This window comes from Prionailurus bengalensis, chromosome D3 (genome assembly GCF_016509475.1).
Source record: "Prionailurus bengalensis isolate Pbe53 chromosome D3, Fcat_Pben_1.1_paternal_pri, whole genome shotgun sequence".
In the NCBI taxonomy this organism is placed as follows: domain Eukaryota; kingdom Metazoa; phylum Chordata; class Mammalia; order Carnivora; family Felidae; genus Prionailurus; species Prionailurus bengalensis.
The window spans coordinates 76,290,404-76,317,937 of NC_057356.1; the positions used below are offsets into that span (position 1 = coordinate 76,290,404).

Here is a 27,534-nt window from a genome sequence, read left to right on the forward strand (position 1 = left end):
CTAAAGATTTACACATTTTGTTTATCGTTTCAAAAACTAGCTTACTTTCATTTATCTTTTTCTGTTGCTTTTTTTACTCTTTATTTCACTTATCTTTGCTTTGATCTTTGTTATTTTTTTCTTCTACTAAATTTGGGCCCTGCTCCTCTTTTTCTTGTTCTTTGGTGTGTAAAGTTAGGTTTTGCTTTTCTGGATTTTTTCTTGTTTCTTGGGGTAAGCATTTATTGCTGTGAACTTCCCTCCTAGAACTGCTTTTTCTGCATCCTATAAGTTTTGGTATGTTGTATTTTCATCTTCATCAAAACACTTTTTTTTTTTTTTCAACTTTTTAAATTTATTTTTGGGGCAGAGAGAGACAGAGCATGAACGGGGGAGGGGCAGAGAGAGAGGGAGACACAGAATCAGAAACAGGCTCCAGGCTCTGAGCCATCAGCCCAGAGCCCGACGCGGGGCTCGAACTCACGGACCGCGAGATCGTGACCTGGCTGAAGTCGGACGCTTAACCGACTGCGCCACCCAGGGGCCCCATCAAAACACTTTTTTATTTCTGTTTGGTATTTTTTTGCTCATGGGTTGTTCAGTGGCATGTTGTATGATGTGCATGTATTTGTGAATTTTCCAGTTTTCTTCTTGTAACCGATTTCTTGTTTTATCCATTATAGTAAGAAAAAGAACGCTTGATATGATTTAAATTTTCTTTATTAAGACTTGTTTCGTGGCCTAATATGTGATCTGTCCTGGAGAATATTCTTTGTGTGCTTGAGACTTGGTTTTTGGATGGAATGTTCTGTATATGTTTGTTACATCCATCTGGCCTAATGTATTTTTTAAAGCCAGTGTTTCCTTATCGATTTTCTGTCTGGACGATCTATCCACTGATGAAATTGGAATGTTAAAGTACTGTAGTATTGTATTACTGGTTATTTCTCATTATGTCTGTTAATATTTGCTTTCTATATTTTACCATTTTGGGGTGCATAAATATTTACAAATGCTATATCCTCTTGGCGGGTGACCCTTTTATTGTTATATAATGATCTTCTTTGTCTCTTATTACAATCTTTGTTGAAACTGTAGCCACCCCAGCTTTCTTTTTAAGGTTTCCTTTTGCATGGGCTATCTTTTTCCATCTCTTCACTTTTAGTCTGTGTGTGTCCTTCCATCTGAAGTGAATCTGTTGTAAGCAGCATATAGATGGGTCTTTTATCTGTTCAGCCACTCTGTGTCTTTTGTACATTTGGCTTTTTTTTTTAAACGTTTATTTATTATTGAGAGACAGAGAAAGACAGAACATGAGCAGGGGAGGGGCAGAGAGAGGAGGAGACACAGAATCCAAAGCAGGCTCCAGGTCCTGAGCTGTCAGCACAGAGCCTGATGTGGGGCTCGAACTCACAAACTGCGAGATCATGACCTGAGCTGAAGTCGGGTGCTTAACCGACTGAGCCACCCAGGCACCCCTCTGTGTCTTTTGATTAAAGAATTTAGTTCTTTTATGTTTAAAGTAATTCTTGATATGTATGTACTTAATTGTCACCTTGTCAATTGTCCTCTGGCCGTTTTGTAGTTCTTTTCTTTTTCCCTTATTCTCCTCCCTTGTGATTTGGTGATTTTCTATAATGGCATGCTTGATTCTTTTTCTATCTTTTGTGTATCTCCTGTAGGTTTCCGCTTCCTGGTTATTGTGAAGCTTACATGTAACAACTTATAACTATGTTTTAAGTTGATAAGAACTTAAGTTTGAACATCTTCTAAAGCTCTACATTTTTAACCCCCACCCACCTGTTTTACGTTTTTGTTCACAATTTGTCTTTTTATTTTGTGTATCCCTTAATAAATTATCATAGTTATAGCTGTCTTTGCTACTTCATGTTTCAGCTTTCATACAAGCTTTGTAAGTGATTAACCCACCACCTTTACAACATTAGACTCTGAATTTTACTATGTATTTACCTTCACCAGTGAGATTTATACTTTTGTATTTTCTCGTTACTAATTAGCACCCTTCATTTTAGCTTCAAGAAATCTCTTTAAAGTTTCTTCTAAGGCAGGGCAACTGAGTAGCTCATTTGGTTGAGTGTCCAACTTTGGCTCAGGTCGTGATCTCACAGTGAGTTTGAGCCCCACATCAGGCTCTCTGCTCTCAGCATGGAGCCCACTTCAGATCTCCTGTTCCCTTCTTTCTCTGCCCCTTCCTCTCTGGTTCTCTCTCTCTCAAAAAGAAAATTAAATTTCTTCTAAAGCTAGTATAGCGTTGATGAACTTCTTTTTGCTTGTCTGGAAGACTCTTTATCTCTCCTTAAATTCTGAATGAAAACATTGTCAGGTACAGTAGGTATTCTTGGCTGGAAGTTTTTTTCTTTCAGCACTTTGAATAACACCCCCTTCTGGTCACCAAAATTCTCCTGAAAAATCTGGTCTTACGGAGGAAAATCCCTCTTACATAAGAAATTGGTTTTCTTTTGATGCTTTTAAAATTCTTTCCTTGTCTTTAACTTTTGACATTGTAATTATAATGCGTTTGAGTCTCTTCAGCTTTGTATTTGGAACTCTCAGGGTTTCCTGGATCTGGATTTCTGTTTCTGTCCCCAGCTTAGAGAAATTTTCAGGTAGCTGTTCTTTCTTCAGATGAGCTTTCTGCCCCTTTCTCTTTTCTCCTTCTTCTGGAACCTTTCAATACAAATATTGGTCTGTTTGATATTATTTCATAAGTCCTATAAGTTCTCTTTTCTACATTGTTGGGTTTTTTTTTTTTTCTTATTTTTGCTGCTCTGATTGGCTGAGTTCTGTCTGCCCTGTATTTGAGTTTTCACGTCCTTTCTTCTTCTTCATCCAGTTTACTGTTGAACCCCTCCGGTTATTTTTCAGTTCATTTATTGTATTCTTTAGCTGTCCCTTGGAGGAGGACCTAAGTCAGCACCTAGATTCAGGCTGATTGTACGTAAATCAGACTGTCAGGCAGCAGCTTTTAAAGTATACAAATACATACAGTCCTATAGGACTGCAAGCATTAGGTCCTGCCAGCTACCTAGACTGGGCACCCTGAATGTCAGTCACAAACATTAGGGTGCCAGGCAACTATATGAGCTCCTTTCTGGGAGATACCAGCTATCTGAGGCAAGGCAGATGGAGGGCACAGGGCGGCATCTACTGACTTACCGGCTAAGTACAGCATCTTAGTAGGTCTCTAGACGTATGTCAAACCAAAAGCCAGCCCCTTCGGTTGAAAGCTCCAGGACACGCAAATAGTCCCTTCTCACAGGAAGAATGGGGGTGTGTTTCAGTCTGTATTGTGCCCTGGAGTTTGCAGCAGGCCAGAGACTGCCTGCCCGTTTGTGGCAGTCAGTTGTACGGGATACAGGGATGCCGACCCTGCTGGCCACCAGAGCGGAGCAGTTAAGGGGCATCCGCGAGGTGGTAGCTGCAGAAAACAAGGCAGCAGACGTAAAAACGGAGCACCGGACATTGTACAAGCTCCCCTCTGGGAGATACTGGAGCACGGCAGAAAGAGAACAAAGATAGCCATCTGAGGTCTCCGGAAAGGTTTGTAGTCGGCCCTTAGATGTGTGTTTGATTGCAAGTCTGTCCCTCAGACGTAGCCATGGAGATTCGCCAATAGGCCTCTTTCACAGAACGTTTGGGCTCTTCGGACCGTTGCCTCTTGCTTTGCTCTGGAAATGGTAGACAGTCAAAAACTCTTTCTCTGTTGGTGACAGTCCTGTGTGACTCAGCCGGTCGGCCACCACGGCCAGGCGGTCTAGAGATGTCACCTTGCAGCACCTGCAAGAATCGGGGCACCCGATGAGGGTCTGAATTCCTTTCTGGGAGATACTGACAAGCTGGAGTGAGGCAGAGAAAGAGGGCAAGCATGATGTCCACCAGCCTCCCTTCCCCGAGAGTCCGTCAATGGGCCTCCGGACGTGTGCCAAGCCAGAAGCCTGCCCCTCAGGCCGAAGCTCCAGGACAAGCACAACAGTCCTTTATCACAGGAAGACTGGGCAGATGTTGCCGTGGTGTTAGCTGGCCATGAACTGTCTCTCCAATTGTTACAGTCTTGTGGGTCCCCAGAATGTAGGCGCTGCTGGCCCCCAGAGCCAGGTGACCCAAGGGGCGTTCACACTGGGTGGCAGTTGCGAAAACGGAGATACCCGGTATAAAACCAATACCAGGTGCATGTAACAGCTCCCCTCTGGGAGATGCTGGTGCTCTGGAGGGCAGCGGAGGGAGGGCATAAAGATGATGCCTGCTGGGGGAAAAAAAGAAGGAGCCTGGATTAAAAAGAACTTTTTTTAAGTGTCTACTGGCCTCCATCCTTGGAGAGTATGCCGGCGGGCCGGCCCCTAGATGTGTGCTGACTTAGATGCCTGCTTCTCAGGCCGATGCTTTAAGATAGGTAAAGAAGCTGCTTTCACGTAAAGTCTAGCTGCTTCTGCACTGGGCCTGGTGCCGGTGAGTCCAGGGGCCTGAGCCCTTCAACAGCCATTTCTCAGTTTGCACGATAGCCTTTTGGGTCTCAGGGATGCAAACCCTGTGGGCTTTCAAAGCTGTAAGTTTCAGGGGCTTATCTCTCAGCGGTAGGTCTTAGAAGTTGGGGTTCCCGATGTAGGGTTCAAACCCTTCACTCCTCCCTGAGCTCTGGATTTCCAATGCTGGGGGTGGGGTTTTCGGCAAGATTGCATCTCTGCCTTTGCTAAACACTTCAGTGCGAGTTGTTTGCCCGATGTTAGGAGTCCCTCAGCTTTGGTTTTCAGAGGAAATTGTTCATTTGTAGCTGTACATCTGGTGTGTCTGTGGGAGGAGAGGAGTTCAGGATCTTCCTATGTCTCCATCTTGAAGGAGCCTTATTCCTTTTTCTGACTAAATGATATTCCATTATATGTAAATCCCTTGTGTATCCAGTCATCTGTTGGACGTTTAGGTTGTTTCTCCTTTCTGGCTGTTGTAAGTGCTGCTGTGAACATTAATGTACAGGTATCTGAGTGCTCATTTTCAAGGTTTTGGGGTATATATATACCTACTTGGGACAATTGCTATTTATATGGTAATTCTGTTCCTGTTGTAGAACTGCCAAACTGTTCCAACAGTGGGTGCAACACTTCACATTCCCACCGTCAGTGGGCGAAGGATCTGGTTTCTCTGCATCCTTGCCAACACTTTTTTTTTTTTTTTTTAAGTAAGCTCCAAGCCCAGCTTGGGGCTTGAACTCACAACCTGAGATCAAGAGTCGCACGCTCTACTGACTGAGCCAGCCAGGTGCCCTTCCTTTTTTTTATAGTTATCCTAGTGGGTGTGAAATGGTATTTCACTGTGGTTTTGATTTGCATTTCCCTAATGACTAATGTGGAGGACGTTTTTATACCCTTGTTGGCCGTGTATATATCCTCTTCGAAGAAATGTCTATTTAAGTCAAGACAGTCAATTTTTACAGTGTTTCCATAGGCCTTTTTGTAATTATAAATGCACCAGAAGTTTTATTGTAGCTATAACTTTCAAGCAGATTCTGATAGGACTTTGAGAAACCGTCTTACAATTTTACTAAGCTTCATCCACATCACATGAAGGCAACAACTTAAAATACAGACTCCATTAAGGTACGTTTTGCTATCACCTTGGAGCCTCTTTAGAGCCATTTTATCCCCACTGGATATCATTATTGGAGTTTCTGGTACTGATCATCAGTATGAACCTTTAGGTGGTGCTCTTTGATTAAAACAGTATATTCCTCAACCAATTTAAATACAGTAGGACATCCTAGGAAGAAAAGTGGCCTTTGTTTTTTTCCTTTTTTGAGGGATTATCTCCCAGGTCTGCTCAGAACTTTTCCTCATACAATTTCTGTTGCAGAGTCTAATCTGTCCCGTCTCCTTTTACCCCATTTCCAAAGATCCGGACATGAAGTTCTCCTCCAGGAGACTGTCAGTTGTGAAATAGGAAAGAGGCAGGTCCTGATTTCGCACCATATAAAGCACCCCTAGGCTGAAACTGTCATCTGGGCAATTGTGCCTCCCAAAGAAGCCCCCCACCGATGTCTTCCTGCAGAGAACCTCCTTCTCTGTGTCACAGTCCCATTTCCTTAGTGGGGTCACTGTCTGGGAGCTGCCTGCCTGTACTGCAGCTGGCTCAGCCCATTCAGCCCTCCCAGACTCAAGCCTCAGGTCTGCCTCCTCTGCTCTCCTGCCCTTCAGCATCCTGATTCCCCTTTGATCATTTGCTCACTTCCCAGCCCCATAGGTGGAAAGTTACCTATGTTTTTATTCTGGTTTCAGAACCTAGGTCATTTTAAAAAATCGTGCCTCATCTAAGTATGCTAAGATCCACCCTCCCTGGACACAATTGGTCTTGCCAACTATAAATCCATACCCACCGCCTTTCAGCTCTAATGGCCTTTTCTCAGTAGCTTCTCCCCTAATACTCAATACCCTGCCCCTAACTTGTATTTCTCACCAAAGGACCCCTGCGTTTCTTTAGAAACCTTGCAGACCTAGATTCTTCTGTCACATACCCTACTTGAAATATCCTTTCCAAAGATTTTACTAAAGCATTTATTTTTTAAACAAAAATATACATTAAATCTGATTTACAGAATATAGAAATAATTTATCCAAAGCAATTTGCATTTTACAATTGTTAATATTGCACCCAGCAGTGTAAGTCTTTGACACATTTGCGTTGTCGACCTTTCCCACAATTCACAAAACAGGAGAGAAAACGGAGAAGAATACAAGCAACTTTTCTTTACCAAAGAAATAAAGAAAAACAATTTACAGTTTATGTACAAGAGTTGTAAACTTCCAGAACTTTACTTCCATAGAATAAAGAGCCATACATTCTTTCATCATTCCTAGAATATGAATGATATACATGTTGTGATTTCCTTATAGGAATTCAAAGGGACAGGTATTGTGAACATTCACAGCCTAATGGTAAAGAACACAATTATTGACAACACTTCTGTATCTTCACTAGAATATGGGAACTAGCATGTGAAAAACTAGTGTGTGAAAAGCCTCGAGAAAAATAACTTTTGCCTCTTTGAGGATAGTTTCCATAATTGCTTAAAATCATTTTCAATTTTAAAGGATACTCTGTTAGAAATGTGGCTGCCAACAGCCTTTTTTTCTCTGAAGACAAGTGAAAAAGCGGGGTCTCTGTTCAAATCCCTTAAAACACATGTAGGCAGGCACAAAGTTTGCTTTTCAAAAGAAAGCGTTACAAAGTCACAATTTATCACGGCTACCCTTAGTTTTTAAGAACTTAAAAAAAAAAAAAAGTCCATAAATATTTTAATGCATCTTTTCAAAATGGAGGGAAGGAAGTGGCTAAAATATGCAGTAGTAAGAGTAAACGTAGGTGATGCACACTTTTAACCTGGTAGTAAACCGAAGCAGACGGAAATCTTGTACTTATGAAATGTGATTTTCCTTGATTGACCCAACAGGAGAACATGAAACCATGCAGCTCGTTATCTTCCAGGTGATGAACATTCAGGATTTTTTCTGTCGTGGCCATTATAAATAAAAGGTCTTTGTTAAGAAGGTACCCAATGGGGCAAAAAAAAAAAAAAAGTAACCTCTGGTTATGTATGTTGAAGATCCCAGGCAGGAATGATCTCATTGTAATTTTATAAGGCGGTACCATTTGCACTGAAATATAAGTTTCTAATTCTGTTGTCCCAGATCGAGACTGGATTACGACATCCCCTCTGAAGCCTAATGGACACAAGCAGTTGAACAAGAGGACTTTTGAAAAAGGTATTCTTGGCTTCGCCATTGCAATAGTCCAGCCCAAGTGGTTTGTTACAAAAGTTGTTGTCTTTAACATCCTCGTGACAAATTCAGTTTTTGTTTTTTTAAAAAATCCTGAGAGTCTTTCATAAAAAAATAGACATCTGTGTGTGTGTGTGCGTGCCGGCTTCGCCGCCGCATCAGCTTTCCACAGTCCGCCGGTACTCCGCGGTGCCCTCGGCTATGATCGCGTCCAGCGGGGAGCGCTTCTTGCGGATGCTGCGCCCGGAGGAGATGAGGTCCGCGTAGCCGCGCTGGTGCGAGAAGGCGTAGGCGGAGCGCCGCGAGGACACGCCCCGGCGGAACACGTGCTGCCGCCGCTTCCACTGCTCTTCGGCTTTCAACCGCTTGCGATGCTTCTGGATCTGCGGGGGGGGGGGGAGGGGGCGAGGCCGACAATGAAATGGAAGGGCTGTGGTAGCGGAGGTGAACGGGCACTAACGCCCAGGGGGTGAGGGCCCTCCTGAAGTCTGTCTTGTTTAAGGCGGCATCGCCGTGCTCCTTTTACAGGGGATGGCACGCCGAGCGGTTACGTAACACTTTCAAGGTCTCGGGCCTTCTGGAAAACGGGGAGCCGGAATTCCCACTCGCCTCTGCTACCGTTCTTTGCCACTGACAAATTAGACTGGGACAGATTCGAGAGAAAATTCCGTCGGTCCCTTTCCCTTGTTGCTACTGCATCTTCTGGTCAGCAGACATGGGAGAATATCTAGGGGGCACTGAAGGTTGCTTGCCTAGCATCTTCTCTCTCCTTCCTGATGAAGAAGGAGTAGAGTCAGGAACACCTTTCCTGCATACAGTCACAACCCTCTTGGGCTGTGGAGGCTGCTCCCAGGAGCAGGGCTGGTTGACTTCCCTTGCTCCGCACGAGTCCGGCAATGGCCGTGTGACCTCATCTGGCTAAGGAGATCTGCATGATGTGGCCTGGGCCCTCCCATGCACAATTCTCGGGCTGCTAAGAGAAAGCTATGGAGCAGTCTCCTGTCTTCATCTGCACGGGTGTGTCAGAAGGAGGTGCCTGGAACTGCAGTAGCTATCCCCCCAACTTCAAGGTGAAGCTCATAAAGAGGATAGCAGAGGGGAGAGATGGAAAGAACCCCAGTGCTTTTGACAGACGTTTAGGTGCTCAGTCACCAGAGCCTGAAGCCTGCTGCTGATTATGTGAATTGAAGTGATACATTGTTTGAACAACTTGCAGCTCAGACATTCCACCAGAAGAGGTGGCATTTTCTATAGGTACGTACATACCCCAACCTATTTGCAGGGCAAAATGTTAATATTGTAATTGTTAAATTAGGGGATAGACATATGGGGGTTCCTTATACTGTTCTCCCTTTGATAATGTTTAAAATAAAAAGCATGAAAAGAAAAATCCCTGTCCCAAAGGACTTCTTTGCAAGACGGAGTTAAAGAGAAGTAGTATTAAATAAACCTCCATACCAAAGTTCCCATGAGTTTAGAATTTGCAGGAAAGCTGCTGTGGGGACACACTCTGATTTCTGTGAGGGGCACTCAGAATGAGGAGGATACTGGTTTTTCTATACCTTATCACTTTCTGATGGCCAAATGGTCATTGACAAGAAGCGTATGGCAACGACGGGCAGTAAGCACACTGCAACGGTCAGGATGATGGTTAACCAAATGTATGGCTGTCTCAAGGCATTTGATGCTGTGCCTGCAAAAACGTGGAGGATGAATCACAGAGGTCCTTCATCTGAAGAGCATAGTTAATATCCCGTAACCCTTACATGCATCGTCTATGGTAAAATTTTACAATCAGATTGGCCTCCCCAGAACATTCCATCACTGCAGAAGGAATGAACATTTTAAAATAGGACTAAGCAGGGGCGCCTGGGTGGCTCAGTCGGTTAAGCGTCGGAATTTGGCTCAGGTCATGATCTCACGGTCCGTGAGTTCGAGCCCCGCGTCGGGCTCTGTGCTGACCGCTCAAAGCCTGGAGCCTGTTTCGGATTCTGTGTCTTCCTCTCTCTCTGACCCTCCCCCGTTCATGCTCTGTCTCTCTCTGTCTCAAAAATAAATAAACGTTAAAAAAAAAAAAAGGACTAAGCAAAATAAAATCAGGGAGGCAAATGTACATCAACAAATGACTAAGCGAAAAATAAAAAGTATGTTTGTTGACATCGTATTAGGTAAAAATGCAAAATTAGGCAATCTATTATACTTCTCAATTTTTCCAGGAATTTATTTTTCAAAGTTTATAGTTTGAAACTCCAGATAACAATAACAATTAGCACTGCCGTTTGTATGACAGGTCTTAACACTAGGTGTTTTATTTGGGTCATGCTATTTAGTCAGCTCTGAGGGATAAATAAGTTTCCTCTTTGCCTCATAAGAAAATTGTGGAGAAGTAAAAAGATTCGCCCAGGGTAACAAAACTACCAATGGCCACTTCTAAACTAAAACCCACATCCATTTGACTAGAGCCATACTTTTTCCACTGCAGTTCGCTGCTGGTTTATGGCAGAGGAAGTAACAATTCTATCATACAACCAGGTAATCCTATTACTACCCAATTTTAAAGCTATAATTAACATCCCCTAGAGCCAAATTTGTCACAGTGTTTTCTGTACTTACACTGTAAGTTTATAAAAATGCCTTTTTAAAAAAATGTGTTGTTATACTGCTAAAAATGTGTTTAAAAACATTCCCTTTGGGGCGCCTGGGTGGCGCAGTGGGTTAAGCGTCCGACTTCAGCCAGGTCACGATCTCGCGGTCCATGAGTTTGAGCCCCGCGTCGGGCTCTGGGCTGATGGCTCAGAGCCTGGAGCCTGTTTCCGATTCTGTGTCTCCCTCGCTCTCTGCCCCTCCCCCGTTCATGCTCTGTCTTTGTCCCCAAAATAAATAAACGTTGAAAAAATAAATAAATAAAAACATTCCCTTTGGGAATATTCTAACAGGGCACTAAATTTTTTAAAACACAAAACAATGCAACCAAAAACAATCACACACTCACACACACAAAAATGAGCTTAATCCCAAGAAAAGGGTTACCATAGCAATGGTCTTTTTACAACTGGTCATAAAAAAAAAAACAAATACAAACTCATCTTTTACAGGGAAACTAGTTCATGGGGATTTATTTTTTCCATTGTGAACTCAAAGCTACTCTATTTAAGAAATTTGTAAATTCTGATTCATGATATAAATTTTAAAATATGTGTGAAATAGCAATTCACATTCTAGCATTTATCATTTGTCCTATTTTATATGGCTATAAAGTATTTAATTTCTAAAAATTCACTGCTCTGCATTCATTTTTCTAATGATGTGACAGTTTCCCACTTTTGAATTCTAGAATTTCCTCATACGTGATTCATAGCTTGGTTAGCTAATATACTATTTTTATTAGGTCTTTGAATTATTTCCACATTTTAAAAATAATTGGGGGGCGCCTGGGTGGCTCAGTCGGTTAAGCGTCCGACTTTGGCTCAGGTCATGATCTCACGGTCTGTGAGTTTGAGCCCCGCGTCGGGCTCTGTGCTGACAGCTCAGAGCCTGGAGCCCATTTCAGATTCTGTGTCTCCCTCTCTCTGCCCGTCCCCTGTTCATGCTCTGTCTCTCTCTGTCTCAGAAATAAATAAACATTAAAAAAAAAAATTAAAAAAAAATAAATAAAAATAATTGGAATCGTGGTGGTGGTATAATCTTTGTACAAATTAGCCTTTCCAGAAATTGGTATGTTTTATCTTAAGGTATTTTCTCCAATTGGAAATACTAGGTCAAAATGTATGAGAAGTTTTATAGGACATGACATATTTCCAGATAGTGCTTTGAAAAAATTAAATTATATTAATAGTTTACATGCATACTCAATTTCTCATTACCTACCAATATTAGATTTGGGGGGGGGGGATAAAAACTAACTGAACAGATGCACAATTGTATCTTAAAACTTTTTAATTTTGCTTTCTTACTGTCACATTACCACACTTCCAGCCCACCACTGTTACTCATTTGCCAGTCAGGACATTAATTTTCACTAGCAATAATTTGCACCTTGTGTTTTACTTACAAGTTATGTCAGAATCTAAACTAATAACATTTCTTGACACCTTTATGTTTGGAATTTAGAAAATACCAACCTGTAAATTGAAATGCAGATGGAAAGAGAACATGTATCCCAGCACTATGAAAGTCAAACATGATGCCAAAATAAAGTGCAATGCTTCCAAAAATTGAAAAAGCATTCACAAAGGTCCAGTAAGAAGTATCCAAGCCAATCTGTTGGGAAACCAGAGAAAGAAAGAGCACTCATTTGGGGAGTCACCAAGAAATAAAGGATCTAAGGATTCTGAAAACAGAATTCAGCAATTTAAGCATGATCTGGCTTGAATACTAAACAAACAGAAACTACCCTCGGCTCAGGTGAGAAGTAGGAAATGTGCTTGGTGTAAGGGGTGACGATAGCGTTCATGTTTTGTAAAATGGCAGAGGCATAGCTGGAGGGAGAGTGACAGCCAGATGGCTATGCGCACTGGTCTATGTACAGAAATCCTGGTAACTCACAGATACAGAGAACACTTGACCAAAGCCATGTACCTGGAAGTTGACTGTTATTATAAGAGCAGAAGCAATCGTCACAGCAAAAGACTGGTAGTCTGAAGGTGCCTCTCCATCCTGCCCCACAGTTTGCAGATAAGCTCCAAGAGGTATGAAGAAGAGGACCATCGATGTTAAAATTCCGTGCACCAAGCTTACGAAGAATCTCTTATAGTTGAAAAGTAAGTCTCTTTGTCCTACTATGTACAGCCCAGGGAAGCGGAGGCTCAGTTTGTCACTCACATCCTTAAAGGGAAAACACCATTAGCTGCGTATCCGCCAGGAATTGAAGAACTCCGAGATCCATTACAGTTTATACCTCACAAAGAGTGTCAACTTACTCAGTTTTAGGAAGGCAAAAACTCAACAAGTTAAGTCCTGATGTGTTGGCAGTGTGCAGAGGCCAACCTCTTTACTTTAGTCCACCATTACTTGATATTTAATTAAGATACGGGTAGGTAGAAATTTATTATTTTGCTGTTCATAGAAAGAAAGCAAACTAGTAATTTCAAAAAAAAAAAAAATGGAGGGAGGCTATTTTTACCTCCTGGGAAAACAGATTCTGATTAATTCTTTGGGTAAGTATTCTCACATACAAGTTGATGGGTTAATTCCAAATTATTGTTTTTATTCATTAAAGTACTTTAAGTACCAAGAATCGCTACTAGATAGAATGTGAACTAATTTGGGAATTAAACACCTAAGTTTAGAGAAATATTAAAATAGTTGATGTTTACAGTAAGTTATAGAGACATACTATACTGTCGGGTGTCTTAACAAGAAACTGTTAGTGTCCAAAAGGAAGATAATACACTTTTTTGTCAATGAATTCAACCCAGGCACAGAAATCCTCGTTTCTTACTATAAAACAGGAAGCACAGTTCCTCTTGTTGCCTGGCAACAGGACAGCCATAGGGTTTTCTCAGGAAGAAGGGAAAACCAAAAGAATGCAGTGAAATAATATTTGCTTTTTGCTTCTCGAACAGGTGCTCGGTCTGCCCTGACGTGTCCCTGTGAGCACGAGGTCCTACCTGGTCAAGCAGCCCCATGAGGAGCACGGGCAGGCTGGAGTAGAGCACGTTGTAGAGCGTGATGAACCAGTCCTCGTACGCCGTCTGTGGGGAGGTTAGAGTCTGCGTCACAAACCAAGACCTGCTGCTGGCCTAGTCAATGCACATGCATTCTTTCTCAACTGGGAGGCCCCCAGCATGCGTGGGGGCTTCTGCCAGAGTAAACCCCACTCCTCTGCATCTGCAGAAGGTGTGAGTTGGGTTCAACGGAATGGGCAGAATCCACACTCCGCAGAACAGACCTTCCTTCTAAAATGAATGGGAGAACATACACCAAAACATTTTTTGGGAAAGGAGTCCATCCATTCTATGTGAAGAATGCTGGAAAATATGTTGGTGCCAATCCTTTCTGTATCCCTTTGTTAACAAATTCGGAATACATAAACCCACAGACCGGCCCAAGAAGCACATAAGGTGTCATTCGAATGTTCTTTACTTTTACTTTGCAAGTCCAGCATTTCTATTTAAACATTTTGTGAAGCAGAATTTGAATTTTAAAAACAGGCGCCTGGGTGGCTCCGTCGGTCAGGCGTCTGACTTCGGCTCGGGTCATGATCTCACAGTCTGTGAGTTCGAGCCCCGCGTCAGGCTCTGTGCTGTCAGTGCAGAACCTGCTTCGGATCCTCTGTCCCCCTTCTCTCTCTGCCCTTCCCGCCTTGCTCTCTCTCAGAAATAAACGTTTAAAAAAAATACACTTCTGAAAAGGATGCACAGGGTTTGCGCACACACACATCCTCAGGGTGGCAGAGAGGAAACAGGCCTGCTGGTCACCACCAGTGGTGGTGGTCCTGCATGGGAGCAGGAAGAAGGCCCTCGTGTGTTCAAGGTTGCTCCTGACCCACGGTTCCCAAGGCTCCTCTGATATTTGAGGCACACCATCAGAAGTTTGGACAACCACAGGTGCTGACAGGTTCAATTTTACTCGTGATGCTTTTCTGTCGTATCACCGTTTTAACATATATGACCCCCACTCCCATTTCAGCCATAACTTAAAAAAAAAGATTGAGAACAGATCTGTGATCATCCAAAATTTAGATAATCCCTTTAGCCTTGATCACAATAGCATTGTTGATTTGCTATCAAAGTTGAATAATTTATCATTATTCCTTAAGTTTATTTATTTTGAGAGAGCAAGCAAGCACGGGAGGGACAGAGAGAGGGGGAGAGAGAGAATCCCAAGCGGGCTCTGTACTGTCAGCACAAAGCCTGACACCAGACCTGAACCCATAAACTGTGAGATCATGACCTGAACCTAAGCCAAGAGTCAGACACTTAACCAACTGAGCCGCCCAGGTGCCCCTTATTGTTCTTAATGGCAAGGTAACTTATAAAAAATCTCAGGCGAAACACATAAACAAAAGCCAGGAACAAATCCCAACTTTTCAAAGGCAAGCTAAAGTATTTTTAAAGCACCAGAAACATTTTAGAAACATCATCGGGGTGCCTGGGTGGCTAAGTCGATAAAGTGTCTGACTTCGGCTCAGGTCATGATCTCACGGTTCGTGAGTCTGAGCCCTGCATCGGGCTCTATGCTGACAGCTCAGAGCCTGGAGCCTGTCTTTGGATTCTGCGTCTCCCTCTCTCTCTGTCCTTCCCCTGCTCACGCTGTCTCTCTTTCTCTCTCTCTCTCAAAAATAAATAAAACATAAAAAAAAATTTTTTTAAAGAAACATCATCTGTAATCTCAATCTGTAGCTCAACTATTAGGAGAGCCTCAAAACTGCAAATATGGAGGGGAAAGGTTTTTTTCAGAAGTAGACTTTTATTTATGTAAGAGTTCTATTCATCAGATAATAATAATTCTTATATTACCTGTGCAGAGTACCCATTGAAGAAGGAGTACCAGAAATGAACCAACGTAAATGCGAAGTTTTTGTAAAAGAAATATCGAAGGAACTTGCACATCCTTATGTAAGACCACCGGCCGTGTACCAACAGCAGTCTCTGCAAGTATCTGAACTGGGCAAAGGAGTAGTCACTTGACATGACAGCTTGCATGCCTTCTTGTCCACTTATTCCAACACCAATGTGGGCAGCTGTGGGGTGGAGGGAGAAGATATGTGAATCATAAGCTAATTTTAAAGCAAAACATGGAGATGATAAAAATGTTTCCACAGCAAAACAAAGAAACAGACATTCTTGGAGCAATGAAAACTCTTGCTCACCAGCCCCGCCCCAGTTTCTGAACTCAACTTTATGTCAGAGATACAAGTGGCTAAAAAAAGCACAAGGCAAGGGCTCTGAGGAGTATTTGTGGAAGGATCTCAGGTGGGTGGTAAATTCCATTTGGGTTTTCTGCCCAGCTCATAAGCCATCCTTCCCACCCACGGAGGGAACCCAAGGAATCCGTGCATACTGTGTGTCCCTGCCTCCCTGGCCACAGCTGAGTCAGCTCTGGGCTGGTAGGTCATCGGTAGCATATACAGATTGGCTCTCCCAACCTTCATGTCACCCTTGTTCTATTGGAAAGGTGGGAAAGCAGATAATAACCTAACCCCGCTCTGACTTCCTCGCAGCAAGGTTCTATTTGTGAATTGGGTTCCATCGTTGCGAGCCACCTGGAGCCCAGCAGCCCTTCCCTTTGTGGCATTTCTGCAGTAGAGTTCATATCCTCTGTCCAGCTGCCTGGAGGTTGACGGACAAAAGTTCTTCAGCTGAAAAGCCCTTCACAGAAGCCTCAAAGTTGGAAGCTCCTCTGGTGCGTGACTAAGACATTCGAGGCTCAGCCTGGCACCTGCTTCTTCAGTCTATCCAGCGCTTTTGTGAGCACTTAGTCCCTTACATTAATCACTTCCTGCTTAAAGTACCCAGGGGGGTCTGTTTCTTATACTATCCTTGGCACAGAACCCAAGCTGGACCAATCCGTGTCTCTTTCACATTTTGGAACTAAGATTTGGGTTTGTGTTTGTCATTTTAACTTCTAAATTCTTGAGTTGTGGGACAGATATATTTATTTCCAAAGGGTTCTGAGAGGCAGAAGTAAAGTGGTCTAGAAGGAGGATTGAACAGAAGCTGGGTTCCTGGTTCCAGCATCTTCCTGAGGTCTGGCTTTTTGGGAGGCATGAAACATCTTTAGATCTTTTAAAATAAATTTCTTTTTGTCTTAAGCTTGCGTTAGCTGTTCTTTAATATTTACAATCAAAAGTGTTTTAACTAAGATACTAGTTTATATAGTATATGATAACTATAATATACTTAGTTAACTAAGTATTAAACTTCCAGCATTTAGTCATGGCCCACCGTGACCTTAAGAGACACTTTTTTTTTTTTTTTTTTTTGGCTGCAGAAGGTTTCCAGAATGGATAAAAATGAAAGTGACAATTCTGTCCATCCTTCCAATAGTCACTTAGTCACAGTTTCAACTTAGCAAATTACGAATTTTATATAGGTCTTAAGAGGCATGGAACTAAAGACATACTGAGATCTGCTAGAGAATGTGTGTTGGAGAACATAACCTGTTATTACTCAGACCCAGAGACGTGACTGCCAACTCAGCAGGGTTTCCAACTGAAAGCGGCTCCAAAAATCCTGCCTTAGTGGCAGAGTACAGGGTCTGGCAAATTCAAAGTGACACAGTGACTTGGCCAAACCTACGTTTTCAGTAACACTTTGCGATTCTAAAAAATAGAATGAATTGCAGGTCTCATTCAATATTTATGACTTCTTTTTAAACACATAAATAATTCTTATGACTAGTCGTGGTTGCCAAACTGTGCTTTCCTGCCGAACCATGGGCTGCTTTTCCGATCAAGCAACAAAGGGAGATGTTGAGGTTCTCTTGGAGCCAAGGAGAAGGAGCCCCTGATGTCCAGCCCAGCCTTTTCGCTGAGCACACCAAGGACAGCGTGTGAAAGAACACAGCCACAGTTCACAGGGGATTCAGGGCAACCGAGGAGATGTACTTTATAGGGCTACATGTTTTTTTCCCTATAATCTAAATATAGACACCTAGATTTTCCTGAAGTTTCAAAAATGTGGTTTCAGATGCCTCACTGGTAGGCTCCTTCATAGTTCCTTAACAGACTCATCATTGCCTCAAGCCTTTGTGGCTCTGTCTCCCCTCTCGTGCTTCTTGCTTATTCTTAGGGTCTTAGACCAAGAAAAAACACCACCCACCAGCCAGCAGACGTCTTCAGGCCCAAGAGAGGGAGACAGGGGAGCCCATGGGAGTCCTTGCGTCCTTGCTAGAGGCAAAAACATGGGCGGGGGGGGTGCAGTTCCCTCCACTTCTAAATGTGGAACATGCTAACAAATGGCCAAGTTTTTCTGACACTTAAATTTTACTGTATTTCTTTAGAAACAAATATAATTTCTGTATATTGTATTTTATACAGGTGAAAGCAATGCCAGTTTTTCTAAAATACAAAAAGGCACTATCAATACTTGGGTAAAGCTCTGGACTTCCAGGGACACCTGAGTTTCTTTGATTTGCACCCCAGATGGATGTTCCCTGTTATATATAAAAGCACCGACCATATAACAGAGCTTAATAAAATTCTTAGAACTTAAGAAAACAAGTCTCTATAAGGTTACTTATGTTGACTCTGTGAGCCCTTTTGCTATCAATTGGTAAACTCCTTGGAACAAACAAAATTTCAAGTCTAAGTCACCTAGTCAGATGGTAAATTTGCAAGGTAACCCTCTCTCCAACATCTAGAAGTCTCCATTGTAACTGAGTAAAACTAATGTTTGAGTTACTCGCCCTTTTGGCACAGCTATTGATGCTAAGGGTACACAATGGAAAATAACCTAGAGCTGGCTGTAGAGGAAAGAGACTGATGTAATTTGGGGCAAGAAATGCCAGTCGTATGGTAGGATTGGCACATGCAAAACACCCTGGAGAAGAAATTAAACCAGCAGTGGCCACAGACAGACACGTGATAAAGAAGCAAGAAGACATACATCATATAGCTGACTCCTGCCGAGGAAGATAAAGTTGGAATATTCTTAGTATAGATCGAGGAGGAGGAAGAGACTCTAAGAAAAGAAAGAGACACATGAATTACAAAACAGGCTTGAATTAAAAGTCTAGTTGTACATAATGCATTTTAGTTCTCTAGTAGAACATACGTGGTTATGTCATAGTTTGAACTAATATCACAAAACTGGAAGTGACATCAGAAATCATAATTTTCAGATGAGAAAATTGAGGCCGGAGCATAAGCCCAAGGCGACACGGCATGTTGGTGGAATGAAATCGAGCATTCACAGCTCACTAGTTGGGGCGTTTTCATTACAAGATGCTCCCTGACAGTAACACAGGGAGGAAAAACCACCCAGGACTCAGGCGTGTTGATGAAGCTTCAGTTCTGCATGCTCTAACACTGGCACAATGTATTTCTGCATGACAGGGCTCAGTTCTTCAATTTGTGGAGACGTAAAGCCCTCCCCCCAGCGAAACGACCCTTGGCAGTCTCCTAGGAAGGTCAGGAGGATGGCAAGGCCATGTTAGAGTTGTGTTTCAATGCCACATGTGCTCCCTCGGGCTCGTACGAGGTCACCCAATTTCCCAGAGGCAAGAAGAAAGCCCCAGAAAAAAAGATGCTGAGATAAGAAAGCAAAATACTCTCAAATACTAAAGAGAATTCAACAATTTACTCCGCGCTCGGCAGAAATTTTCACCAAGCTTACTAAATAGGATTCTAATAAGCCTTAAGGAAATAGAGGAGGAGAAGCAGTAAGCGAGGGAAAACAAAACAAGTCCACATGTGTGTAAAAGAGGGAAACAGAGGAGGCCAAATTCACTCATGTGGAGCTCGTCTTCTCTTTGGCATCCTCTGAGGGGCACTGTCCTACCTGCTCTCTCCTACTGGGGTAGACTGAGCTTCCTCAGGGCAGGGTCACAGGTGTCATCATCGTGGTTACATGCCTTTATCAGCTGCTTTCTCAGAGCCTGAGCTATGGGATTTGGAACTACTACCCTCGGAAACATTCCTGCCTTTCCTTCTCTAAAGCGGTTCGGGTGGCATCGGCCCTGGGTGAGACTCACTTTTGATCATGTTTACATCATTGGCCCCGTCTCCAATCGCCAGAGTGATGGCTTTCTTGTACCTCTTCACCAGGTCCACCACCATTGCCTTCTGCTTGGGGGTGACCCGGCAGCAGATGACTGCACTGCACTCACAGGCCAGGTCTACAAAGTTCTTCTGCCTCTGCTCTTTCCTGGCTTCCAGACGCCTTTTACTCTGCGTCCGCATCCGTCTTTCTTCTTCCGTCCTCGGGAACTTCAGCTTCAGAATCTTACTTCTCTTGGTCTTTTTCTCCAGAAGAATTTCATTCTGTGAGATTAGAGAGGGAGAGGATTACAACCATCTTAGTTTTTATCTCGAGGGTACCATTTCCAAGACTTTAATCGTGTGGAGGATGGTTCTTGGGTTATCTCATGGATGATACTGTTCTGATTATAAAACCTACTTACCATGGAAATTTAGAAAACACAAATGTACAAAGAAAAAAAAATTATAATTATTCATTGATTGATAAACCAGGGCTATCCACCATTACCAGTCTGATGGATTTCCTTTCATGTATCATATAGGAAGTCTCACACTTGGGAAATTGCCGCTCATTCACAGGCCAAGAGATTTTTAGGCTGTCAGTTTGTAGGAGAAACCATCTCAGATCAGTCCACAACGAACTGCTGTAGTTTAAGGCAAAGGCACACACAGATACAGTAAAGATACGCACCAACCAAGAACCCGTGATTATTAAAGCACGACTTTCACCAGGTGGAAAAAAAGGTTCGTGCACGGGGGGTACAAACTTTGCATAGACTCCACCTCTGTTCCTCTGGTTTTCCATCCTTGTGTGAAGAAGAGCACTGGGGGGAAAAGAAATTTAAGTGTTTAAGAGCACAAGACTATAAATGGGCCCTTGACTGTGAAGTACCTTTGACATATAATCTCTATTTTTATTTGTGTTTTTAAAAAAAACCCACGTAAAATTTATCATCTCACCTATTTCTACAGTTCAGTAGTATTAAGTGTATTCACACTGCTTTGTAACCAATCTCCAGAACTTTTTCATCTTGCCAAACTGAAACTCTATACCAGTTAAGTGACCCCCTTCCCCTAGTCCCTGGTAACTACTGCTTTATTTTCTGTTTCTACGAATTTGAACACTATAAGAGAACTCCCATAAGTGGAATCACACAGTACTTGTTTTTTTTTTTTTTTTTGCGATTGGCTTATCTCCCTGTCCTCGAGATTCATTTGCTATTATAGCACATGTCAGAATTTCCTTCCTCTTTAATAATATTCCAGCGTATGGATATACTACATTTTGTTTGTCCATTCATCCATCAGTGGACAATTGGGTTGCTTCTACTTCTTGGCTATTGTGAATAGTGCTGCTATGGACGTGGGTGTGCAAATATCTCTTTTGAGTTCTGGCTTTCAATGCTTTGGGATATATACCCACAAGTGGGATTGCTGGATCATATGGTAATTCTCTTTTTAACTATTTTGAGGAGCCACCGTACTGGTTTCCATAGCAGCTACACCATTTTCTTTCCCACCAACAGTGCACAAGGACTCCAATTTTCACATGCTTGCCCATACTTGTTATTTTCTGGTTTTGTTTGTTTGTTTGATAGGAGCCATCCTGAAAGGGTGTGAGGTGATAACTTTTTCTGGTTTTAACTTGCAGTTCCTTAATGTCTGAGCACCATTTCATATGCTTGAGCATATGAGTGAGCATCATTTCATATGCTTGTTGGCTGTTGGTATATCCTCTTTGGAGAAAAGTCTATTCAAATCCTTAGCCCATTTTTAAATCAGGTGACATAATCTTATTTAAGTCTTAATTCCTCCCCCACGGGGCACCCTGTTCTTGGCGTTCCGTTATTTGCCAAAGACAGCTAAAGGAAGATACAATTGAAAATATGCTCAGGACCAACAGAAGGAAGGCAATCTTGACCTGAATTATTATACCTGGGTATATAGTGTATTATAATTTATAATACAGTGTATTATAAACAGTGGCTTCTATTTGGCAAAAAGAAGCTTACTTCCACATAAAGTTATGTTTGCTTTTGAGAAATTCTCAGTGCTTTGTATCAAAAAGTAATTGAGAAGACCACATGTAACACATTCATGTGATAGAAAAATTAGTCATGGAATTTTAGAGTGGAAGGCTCCATGAACATCTTATCCAAACTCTTCATGTTACACCCAAGGAAGTCCAAGCCCATGAGAGAGGATGCGATTCACCTGGAGTAAGTTGATAGGCAAAGAGATTGAAGACTCAGGTCTCCTTACTCTCAGCCCACAGCTTTCCTTGTTACACACAGCCACCATTCTCCACCTTCAAGAGCAAGTTTCTCAACCTTAGCCCTATTGATGTCTTGGGCCAGGTAATACTTTGTTGTATGTGGCTGACTATTGCCCTGTAGGATATTCAGCAGCATCCCTGGTCTCTACCTATTAGAAGCCAGTAGTACCTCTCCTTCCTTCCATATTAAAACAACCAAAGATTCATGATGTCTGGAAACACTGAGAAATGGCTGCACCAAAATGTTAATATCTCGGCATAATTCAAGCAGGGGCGCTGAGTGCAAAGTAGAAATAGCAAGATCGTTAACTCCCGACAAGATAATCAACACATAATAGAACAGATTAGGGTTGTTGTTTTCACAGAGCAAGGAAATTTATACCGTCAAGTGGAAAAAGTTGTAATGTGGAATTGAATAGAGGGGCTAAGTATGGAAAAGGAGCCTCCTCTTGAGTCTTTCAGGCTAAGCTCAGTGTCAGCTGTCAGACTGCCACATTTCCCTGCAAGGCAAAACCACCCCGTTGAGAACCACTACACTAGAGGATTAGGTATTTTTTATTCTTTTTTCCACATTAATTTCTCATTTTCAAGTTGAAAATAAGGAGTGAGGAAGACAAATCACTGAAAGAGAAAAAGCATGAAGTTACCCATTCAAACCATTCTATAGGAATCATCCTTTTAGGAACCACCTAGAGAGATAGATGGTTCAGCCCTCTAGAAAGGTTAACTTAGCTAAGAGCATGATCATAAAATTTGTTACTTGCATAAATTTTATCTTCTAATTTAGCTCAGGGCCCAATTTTCAACACTTGAGAAAGAGAGACCAGAAATCTATTAGGGCCCCCATCTACAAGAAATAAAACCTGGCAATTAACCAAAGTATTTGAAACCAAGAAACTACTTAAGTAAACATGTTACTATTTATTTGTCTGTTGCTATTTTTTAAAAGCTAAAAGCACCAAGAGGCATGGTTTATGCATTCAAACAGAACTGATGAATGTAGATTTTAGAGCCGCTGATTTTGTGTGTCTAATTTAGCCCGAGTGCCCAATATACTGGAACAACTCGCGAAAGCTCTGTCACCATCATTGGAAACAAGACTAACGACCTCCATCGACTCCCTCCAGCCTCTTACCAAATGAGGCAAGTTCACAGCTTTTGGCCTCATGACAGCCTGGAGGAGGGGGTCGTAAGGCAAGGACTTGAGGAATAAATAAAACTGTCAAGATAGCACCACCGCGTAACTTCTGCCTCACGTTTCTGGCTTTACCACCAGGCGGGGCTTCTCCTTACACGTTTCCAGGTCTCCTATGATTCTGGGCTCTCAAGTGTTTCAGGACAGGCTACGCTTCGAAATATCCTGCCCCATCCAGACGAGACTAGAGGTGTGTCCTATCCACCCGTTTCCTTCCAAGCAAAATTGTGCGGTTTCTTTCCTTCTGTTTGTTTCTTACAAAATTACAATTCCTTGAAAAGGCAGCACTCCAGCATCAGTTGGCTGGTGATGTCTCAGGCTCACTTTTTTTTTTTTTTTTTTTTATCAGCAGGCAAGCACTGAAGACTTGTAAGAAATGCAGAGAAATGGCCCCTGAAAGGGTGAATAAGGGCCTCCAGTTCCCCTAACACTAAAACTTGCTCAAAAGGAGATCCAGCAAGAGAACTACCTGTGTTCTCTTGCCTTATTTAAATGTGAGGAAAACTGTCTGAATTGACATTCTCGCTCCCATTTCTCCGTATTTGCTGTGTCTACCACATCTAGATTTGCCTTTACTTACTTGATATCTTCCCCATAGCAGATAGTCATGTCTTCAGTCAGGAGTTCACAAGCAAATCCTATATTTTCAGCAGTTTCTACAACAGAAAGAAAAAAAACAAAACCAAACTAGGTGTTGGGGTGCGGCTTAGGTCATGATCTCTTGGTTCGTGGGTTCGAGCCCCACATCAGGCTCTGTGCTAACAGCGCAGAGCCTGCTTGGGATTCTCTCTCTCTCTCTCTCTCTCTGTCCTTCTCCCACTAACACGTGCTCTCTCTTAAAATAAATAAACTTAAAAAAAAAACACTAAGTGTTGTGCCTATTGATGAATAGTTGACTATCTAGTAATAAGCATTTTTTTTTTCAAGTAACAGCCAGATTCAATCAAATATGGTGAGGTTTTTTTTTTTTTTCAGTAGCAATGTATATACACAAAAGGGGGGCAAAAGCCTTTTTTCTGTGATAAAGTAAGTAGAACTCAAAGTCTGGTTTGAGAAGTTTTCAATTATAAAATGTACTCTATTATCAAATACATAAATATACAAACTGATTAACAAATCAATGTTCATTGAATTACTAAGCACACTCAGTTCATGTGGCTTAATCATTCTGTTACGGAAAAAAAAAGATAATTATTTCCATAAACCCTCACATGGGGCCCCTACTGGAGACTTTTCCCCTTTTCCCATCACCGCCCACTGTTATTTGTTTAAGGTCAGGACTTCCCTTAGCTTATCGGAGTGTGTAACTCACAAATGATGTCAGAGTAAGAGAAATTATCTGGTTTCCGTGAGAGGCTTGTAGAAGGGTATTAATGCCAAATAATGCCTTGTTGAGCTCTAAATTTAAAACTTCAAATCATCCCTTGGGTGTAAAATTGTAATTATAGTTTTCAGGCAATAAAATGGGTGAAAAAAGCAAAAGTTATTACTCAGCAGTTTCTTTATGTTCTGCTCTGTGCCCAACAAATGACAAAGGGACCAAAGGGATGGTCCTTTCACGAGAGGAGTTCACGTCTGGCTGGAAAGATCAGACTGACCACACAGTTAAAATGGCCTGACCAGGAGCTCAAGTAGAAGAAATAAAACTGTGCTACCGAGGGAGTTTCTGGAAGGATGCTGTCAGCGTAAGCTGGAATAACGGAGAAGGGTTTCTTAAAGAAAGCATCTCTGTCTCAAAGGAATGCACCGTATTTGTGCAGGATGGAAAGTCTGAGAAAATCATCTTGGGCAAGGGACACAGGAACTATGAACGCTTAATGAGTTAACAGATACGCCTCCCCGCAAACTGAATTACCCTTTTTGTCTCCAGTGAGCACCCAGATCTTGATGTCAGCTTTTGCAAGTTTCGAAATGGTTTCTGGGACTCCATCCTGTAACTTGTCTTCAATAGCTGTGGCTCCCAGTAGCTGGAATGTACATTTCAAAAAAAAAAAGGAATTAGCAAAATAAGCTCAAAATGTTCTGTAATTGCAGTTTGCCAGCCTACAATACGCAGAATGGCTAATTATATACCCCGATTGGCGCTCTACTGGGGCCAGTAATAACAGCAGGGGTGGCTGCGGTTCATACCGAAAAATAAAACATTCAAGCCCTTTTCGCTTAAAGTAGTTTACCAAAGTAAAAATGTAAGTACAAAATCAAGGATGTTAAACATACTTTCGTTACATACAGGCTATTTTACGTGGACACAAGCCACTTCCTCTCCCTGAAGGTCAATACTAGCTATTTCCTTCTAATCTAAATTCTACAGGCGATAGGTATTAAACTTTGAGAAATTTCATTTACAAATGGTATCATTTTCTTGTTTCGAGGTTTTACAAGATACAAATCAGTCCAGTAATTCTCAAAGTGTAATAAAACATATGATTTGTCATCGTGTAAAAATCATAATGAATTACAATAAGCGAGATAAAAAATACCAGAATCAGATTGGAAGCTCAACGTTTTCTTTCCTTTGTTTTCTCATAGTGGCAACTTCTGTCTCGCTCACTGGACAGAAGAAATTCAAGTGACCTAGTTCCTTTGCACCAATTTGAAATGCTGAAGTTAGAATTATCTTTCAAGCATGAGATTAAAAATATGACAGAACTCGGGGCGCCTGGGTGGCGCAGTCGGTTAAGCGTCCGACTTCGGCTCAGGTCACGATCTCGCGGTCCGCGAGTTCGAGCCCCACGTCGGGCTCTGGGCTGATGGCTCAGAGCCTGGAGCCTGTTTCTGATTCTGTGTCTCCCTCTCTCTCTGCCCCTCCCCCGTTCATGCTCTGTCTCTCTCTGTCCCCAAAATAAATAAACGTTGGAAAAAAAAAATTAAAAAAAAATATGACAGAACTTAGTAAAACGTCCAGTTCTGTTTAGAATAGCAAGTCATGAAGGTTAAAACTCACAATTAAGTCCTTTTCAATCTCCTCATACACTTTATCCAGAGCTTCATCCCGGTTGGTTGAGGCTATACTGGCAGCCATAAACTTTTTATTCCATTCTTCAAATTCTTTTTCTTCAATTTCCTTGTAGCAAAGGCACAGAGTTCTAAGAGTCTCACTTGCAAAGATCTATTTAAAAGATCAGCCACCCAACAAAGACGAGTTAATTTTATGTAACTTAAGATCCAGTTTGAAATCTTTCTTTGAAGTAAAACAGTACCCGCGTTTAAAAAGAGGTCATGAAAGATAATGGACTCTGAATAAATACATTCTGTAGAGGAGATTAAACAAATACTTTGTTTTCCACTTTAAGTATTCTCAGGGTCCTATTTGTAGTTCCCAAATTAGTTAAAGAGAAAGGTATACATTTCCTCTAAATCAAGTCACTAGAGAGAAGAAAACTCTTTCTCGTAACCACACAGAAAATAGCAGACAAGGGAGCTGCCTGGGGGTGTGATGATGTCGTAAACACAGGCCTGACAACTTTATAATTTGTTCCCACAAACTGTTACAAGCCCAATCAACTGTGGACTCTCGACCAAGCATTATATCCTCAAACCAGTTCGGAAATACCTGAGCCACCGTTAAAGCTGTGGTAAAACATTTTAATGAAAAAGAGTGGCTGGAAATTTTAATCATGGTGAACAGATTTAAGCTATTTTATTTTTTTTAATGTTTATTTATTCTGAGAGAGAGAGAGAGAGTGCGAATGGGTGAGAGGCAGAGAGAAGGAGAGAGAGAATCCCAAGTAGTCTCCATGCCATCAGCGCAGAGCCCGACTCAGGGCTGGATCTCATGAACTGGGAGGTCATGACGTGAGCCAAAATCAAGAGTCAGACGCTTAACCTGCTGAGCCACCCAGGCGCCCCTAAGCTATTTTAAACAGCTTAAATATGAGCCAGTAAAAATGTTTTTAGTACTTCAGTCACATCTTGTTCCAACACATCACCCAACTAAGTGTTTGCTTTCAAGATTCTTTGGAAGATTCTGCATCTGTTTGATTAAATTGCCAGTGTTCGTATCCTCATGAGAAATGATCTATCATAACTGCTTCAACAACCTATCAATCTTAAAACGAGACCCCCGTAAGTAAACAACATATACAGGCTTCTTCCTCAAGGACCTTTGGCTGGCCCCAAATTCGACCAGACCCAGGGAAGAAATCACCCTTTACTAAGCACTTACTAAATCCTGGGAATTGTGCAAGATCTTTCCCTTGCAAGGACTCTCTTTGGTAGGAATTGCCCTCTTCCTCTTTCACACGGGTCATTAATGCTTCAGCGAGGCGTCAACTGTTTCCCCCAAGGAAGGACATAAAACAGGCGAAGAGGCAGACCTGGGCTACCAGGTCTGATGCGTATCCTCCATACTTCACTGCCATCATTAATAGAACCAAAACCATGTGAGGATTGGTAAGCAATTCCAAGAGAGAAATTTCCAGAAGCATTCTGAATAACTGCAGTATCATTGGACTAAGTTCACATTCCCCTTAGATAACAAATTTGAAGTAATGAAGACCAAACTGATTTACTAACAAAGGTAGAACTCAGTTATCCGACGCATTGCTTTGTCACACCCCATCCTACATGAATGCTTTCTTTCCCTCATTGTCCCTTAAGAGGTTGGTGGGATTCTTGGAGGCCACCCAGATACTAAGGCTACAGCTCACTATAGTTA

General features: G+C 42.1%; 1 protein-coding gene and 1 long non-coding RNA gene across 6 annotated transcripts in view; one reads left to right on the forward strand and one right to left on the reverse strand.

The window, feature by feature from the left end:
* Positions 1 to 16,518, forward strand: part of LOC122470799 — a 47,031-nt gene extending 30,513 nt beyond the window's left edge. For 2 of the 5 annotated variants that reach the window (XR_006293992.1, XR_006293995.1), the window contains exons 3-7: positions 7,674 to 7,748; positions 11,874 to 12,167; positions 12,431 to 12,523; positions 13,328 to 13,825; positions 15,232 to 16,518. This is a non-coding gene — a long non-coding RNA (uncharacterized LOC122470799). The remainder of the gene's footprint in view (positions 1 to 7,673; positions 7,749 to 11,873; positions 12,168 to 12,430; positions 12,524 to 13,327; positions 13,826 to 15,231) is intronic. The other 3 variants (XR_006293993.1, XR_006293994.1, XR_006293991.1) reach the window with 3 other exon arrangements.
* ATP8B1 (ATPase phospholipid transporting 8B1) overlaps positions 6,526 to 27,534 on the reverse strand; it is a 127,235-nt gene continuing 106,226 nt past the window's right edge. Inside the window, exons 18-28 of the mRNA XM_043558962.1 lie at positions 25,822 to 25,986; positions 24,733 to 24,844; positions 23,458 to 23,533; positions 20,099 to 20,231; positions 19,401 to 19,689; positions 15,224 to 15,447; positions 13,373 to 13,456; positions 12,342 to 12,587; positions 11,885 to 12,023; positions 9,326 to 9,456; positions 6,526 to 8,146 (exon numbers count right to left, since the gene is read on the reverse strand). Coding sequence (XP_043414897.1) covers positions 7,922 to 8,146; positions 9,326 to 9,456; positions 11,885 to 12,023; positions 12,342 to 12,587; positions 13,373 to 13,456; positions 15,224 to 15,447; positions 19,401 to 19,689; positions 20,099 to 20,231; positions 23,458 to 23,533; positions 24,733 to 24,844; positions 25,822 to 25,986 — 1,824 coding nt within the window. The 3' untranslated portion in view covers positions 6,526 to 7,921. The remainder of the gene's footprint in view (positions 8,147 to 9,325; positions 9,457 to 11,884; positions 12,024 to 12,341; positions 12,588 to 13,372; positions 13,457 to 15,223; positions 15,448 to 19,400; positions 19,690 to 20,098; positions 20,232 to 23,457; positions 23,534 to 24,732; positions 24,845 to 25,821; positions 25,987 to 27,534) is intronic.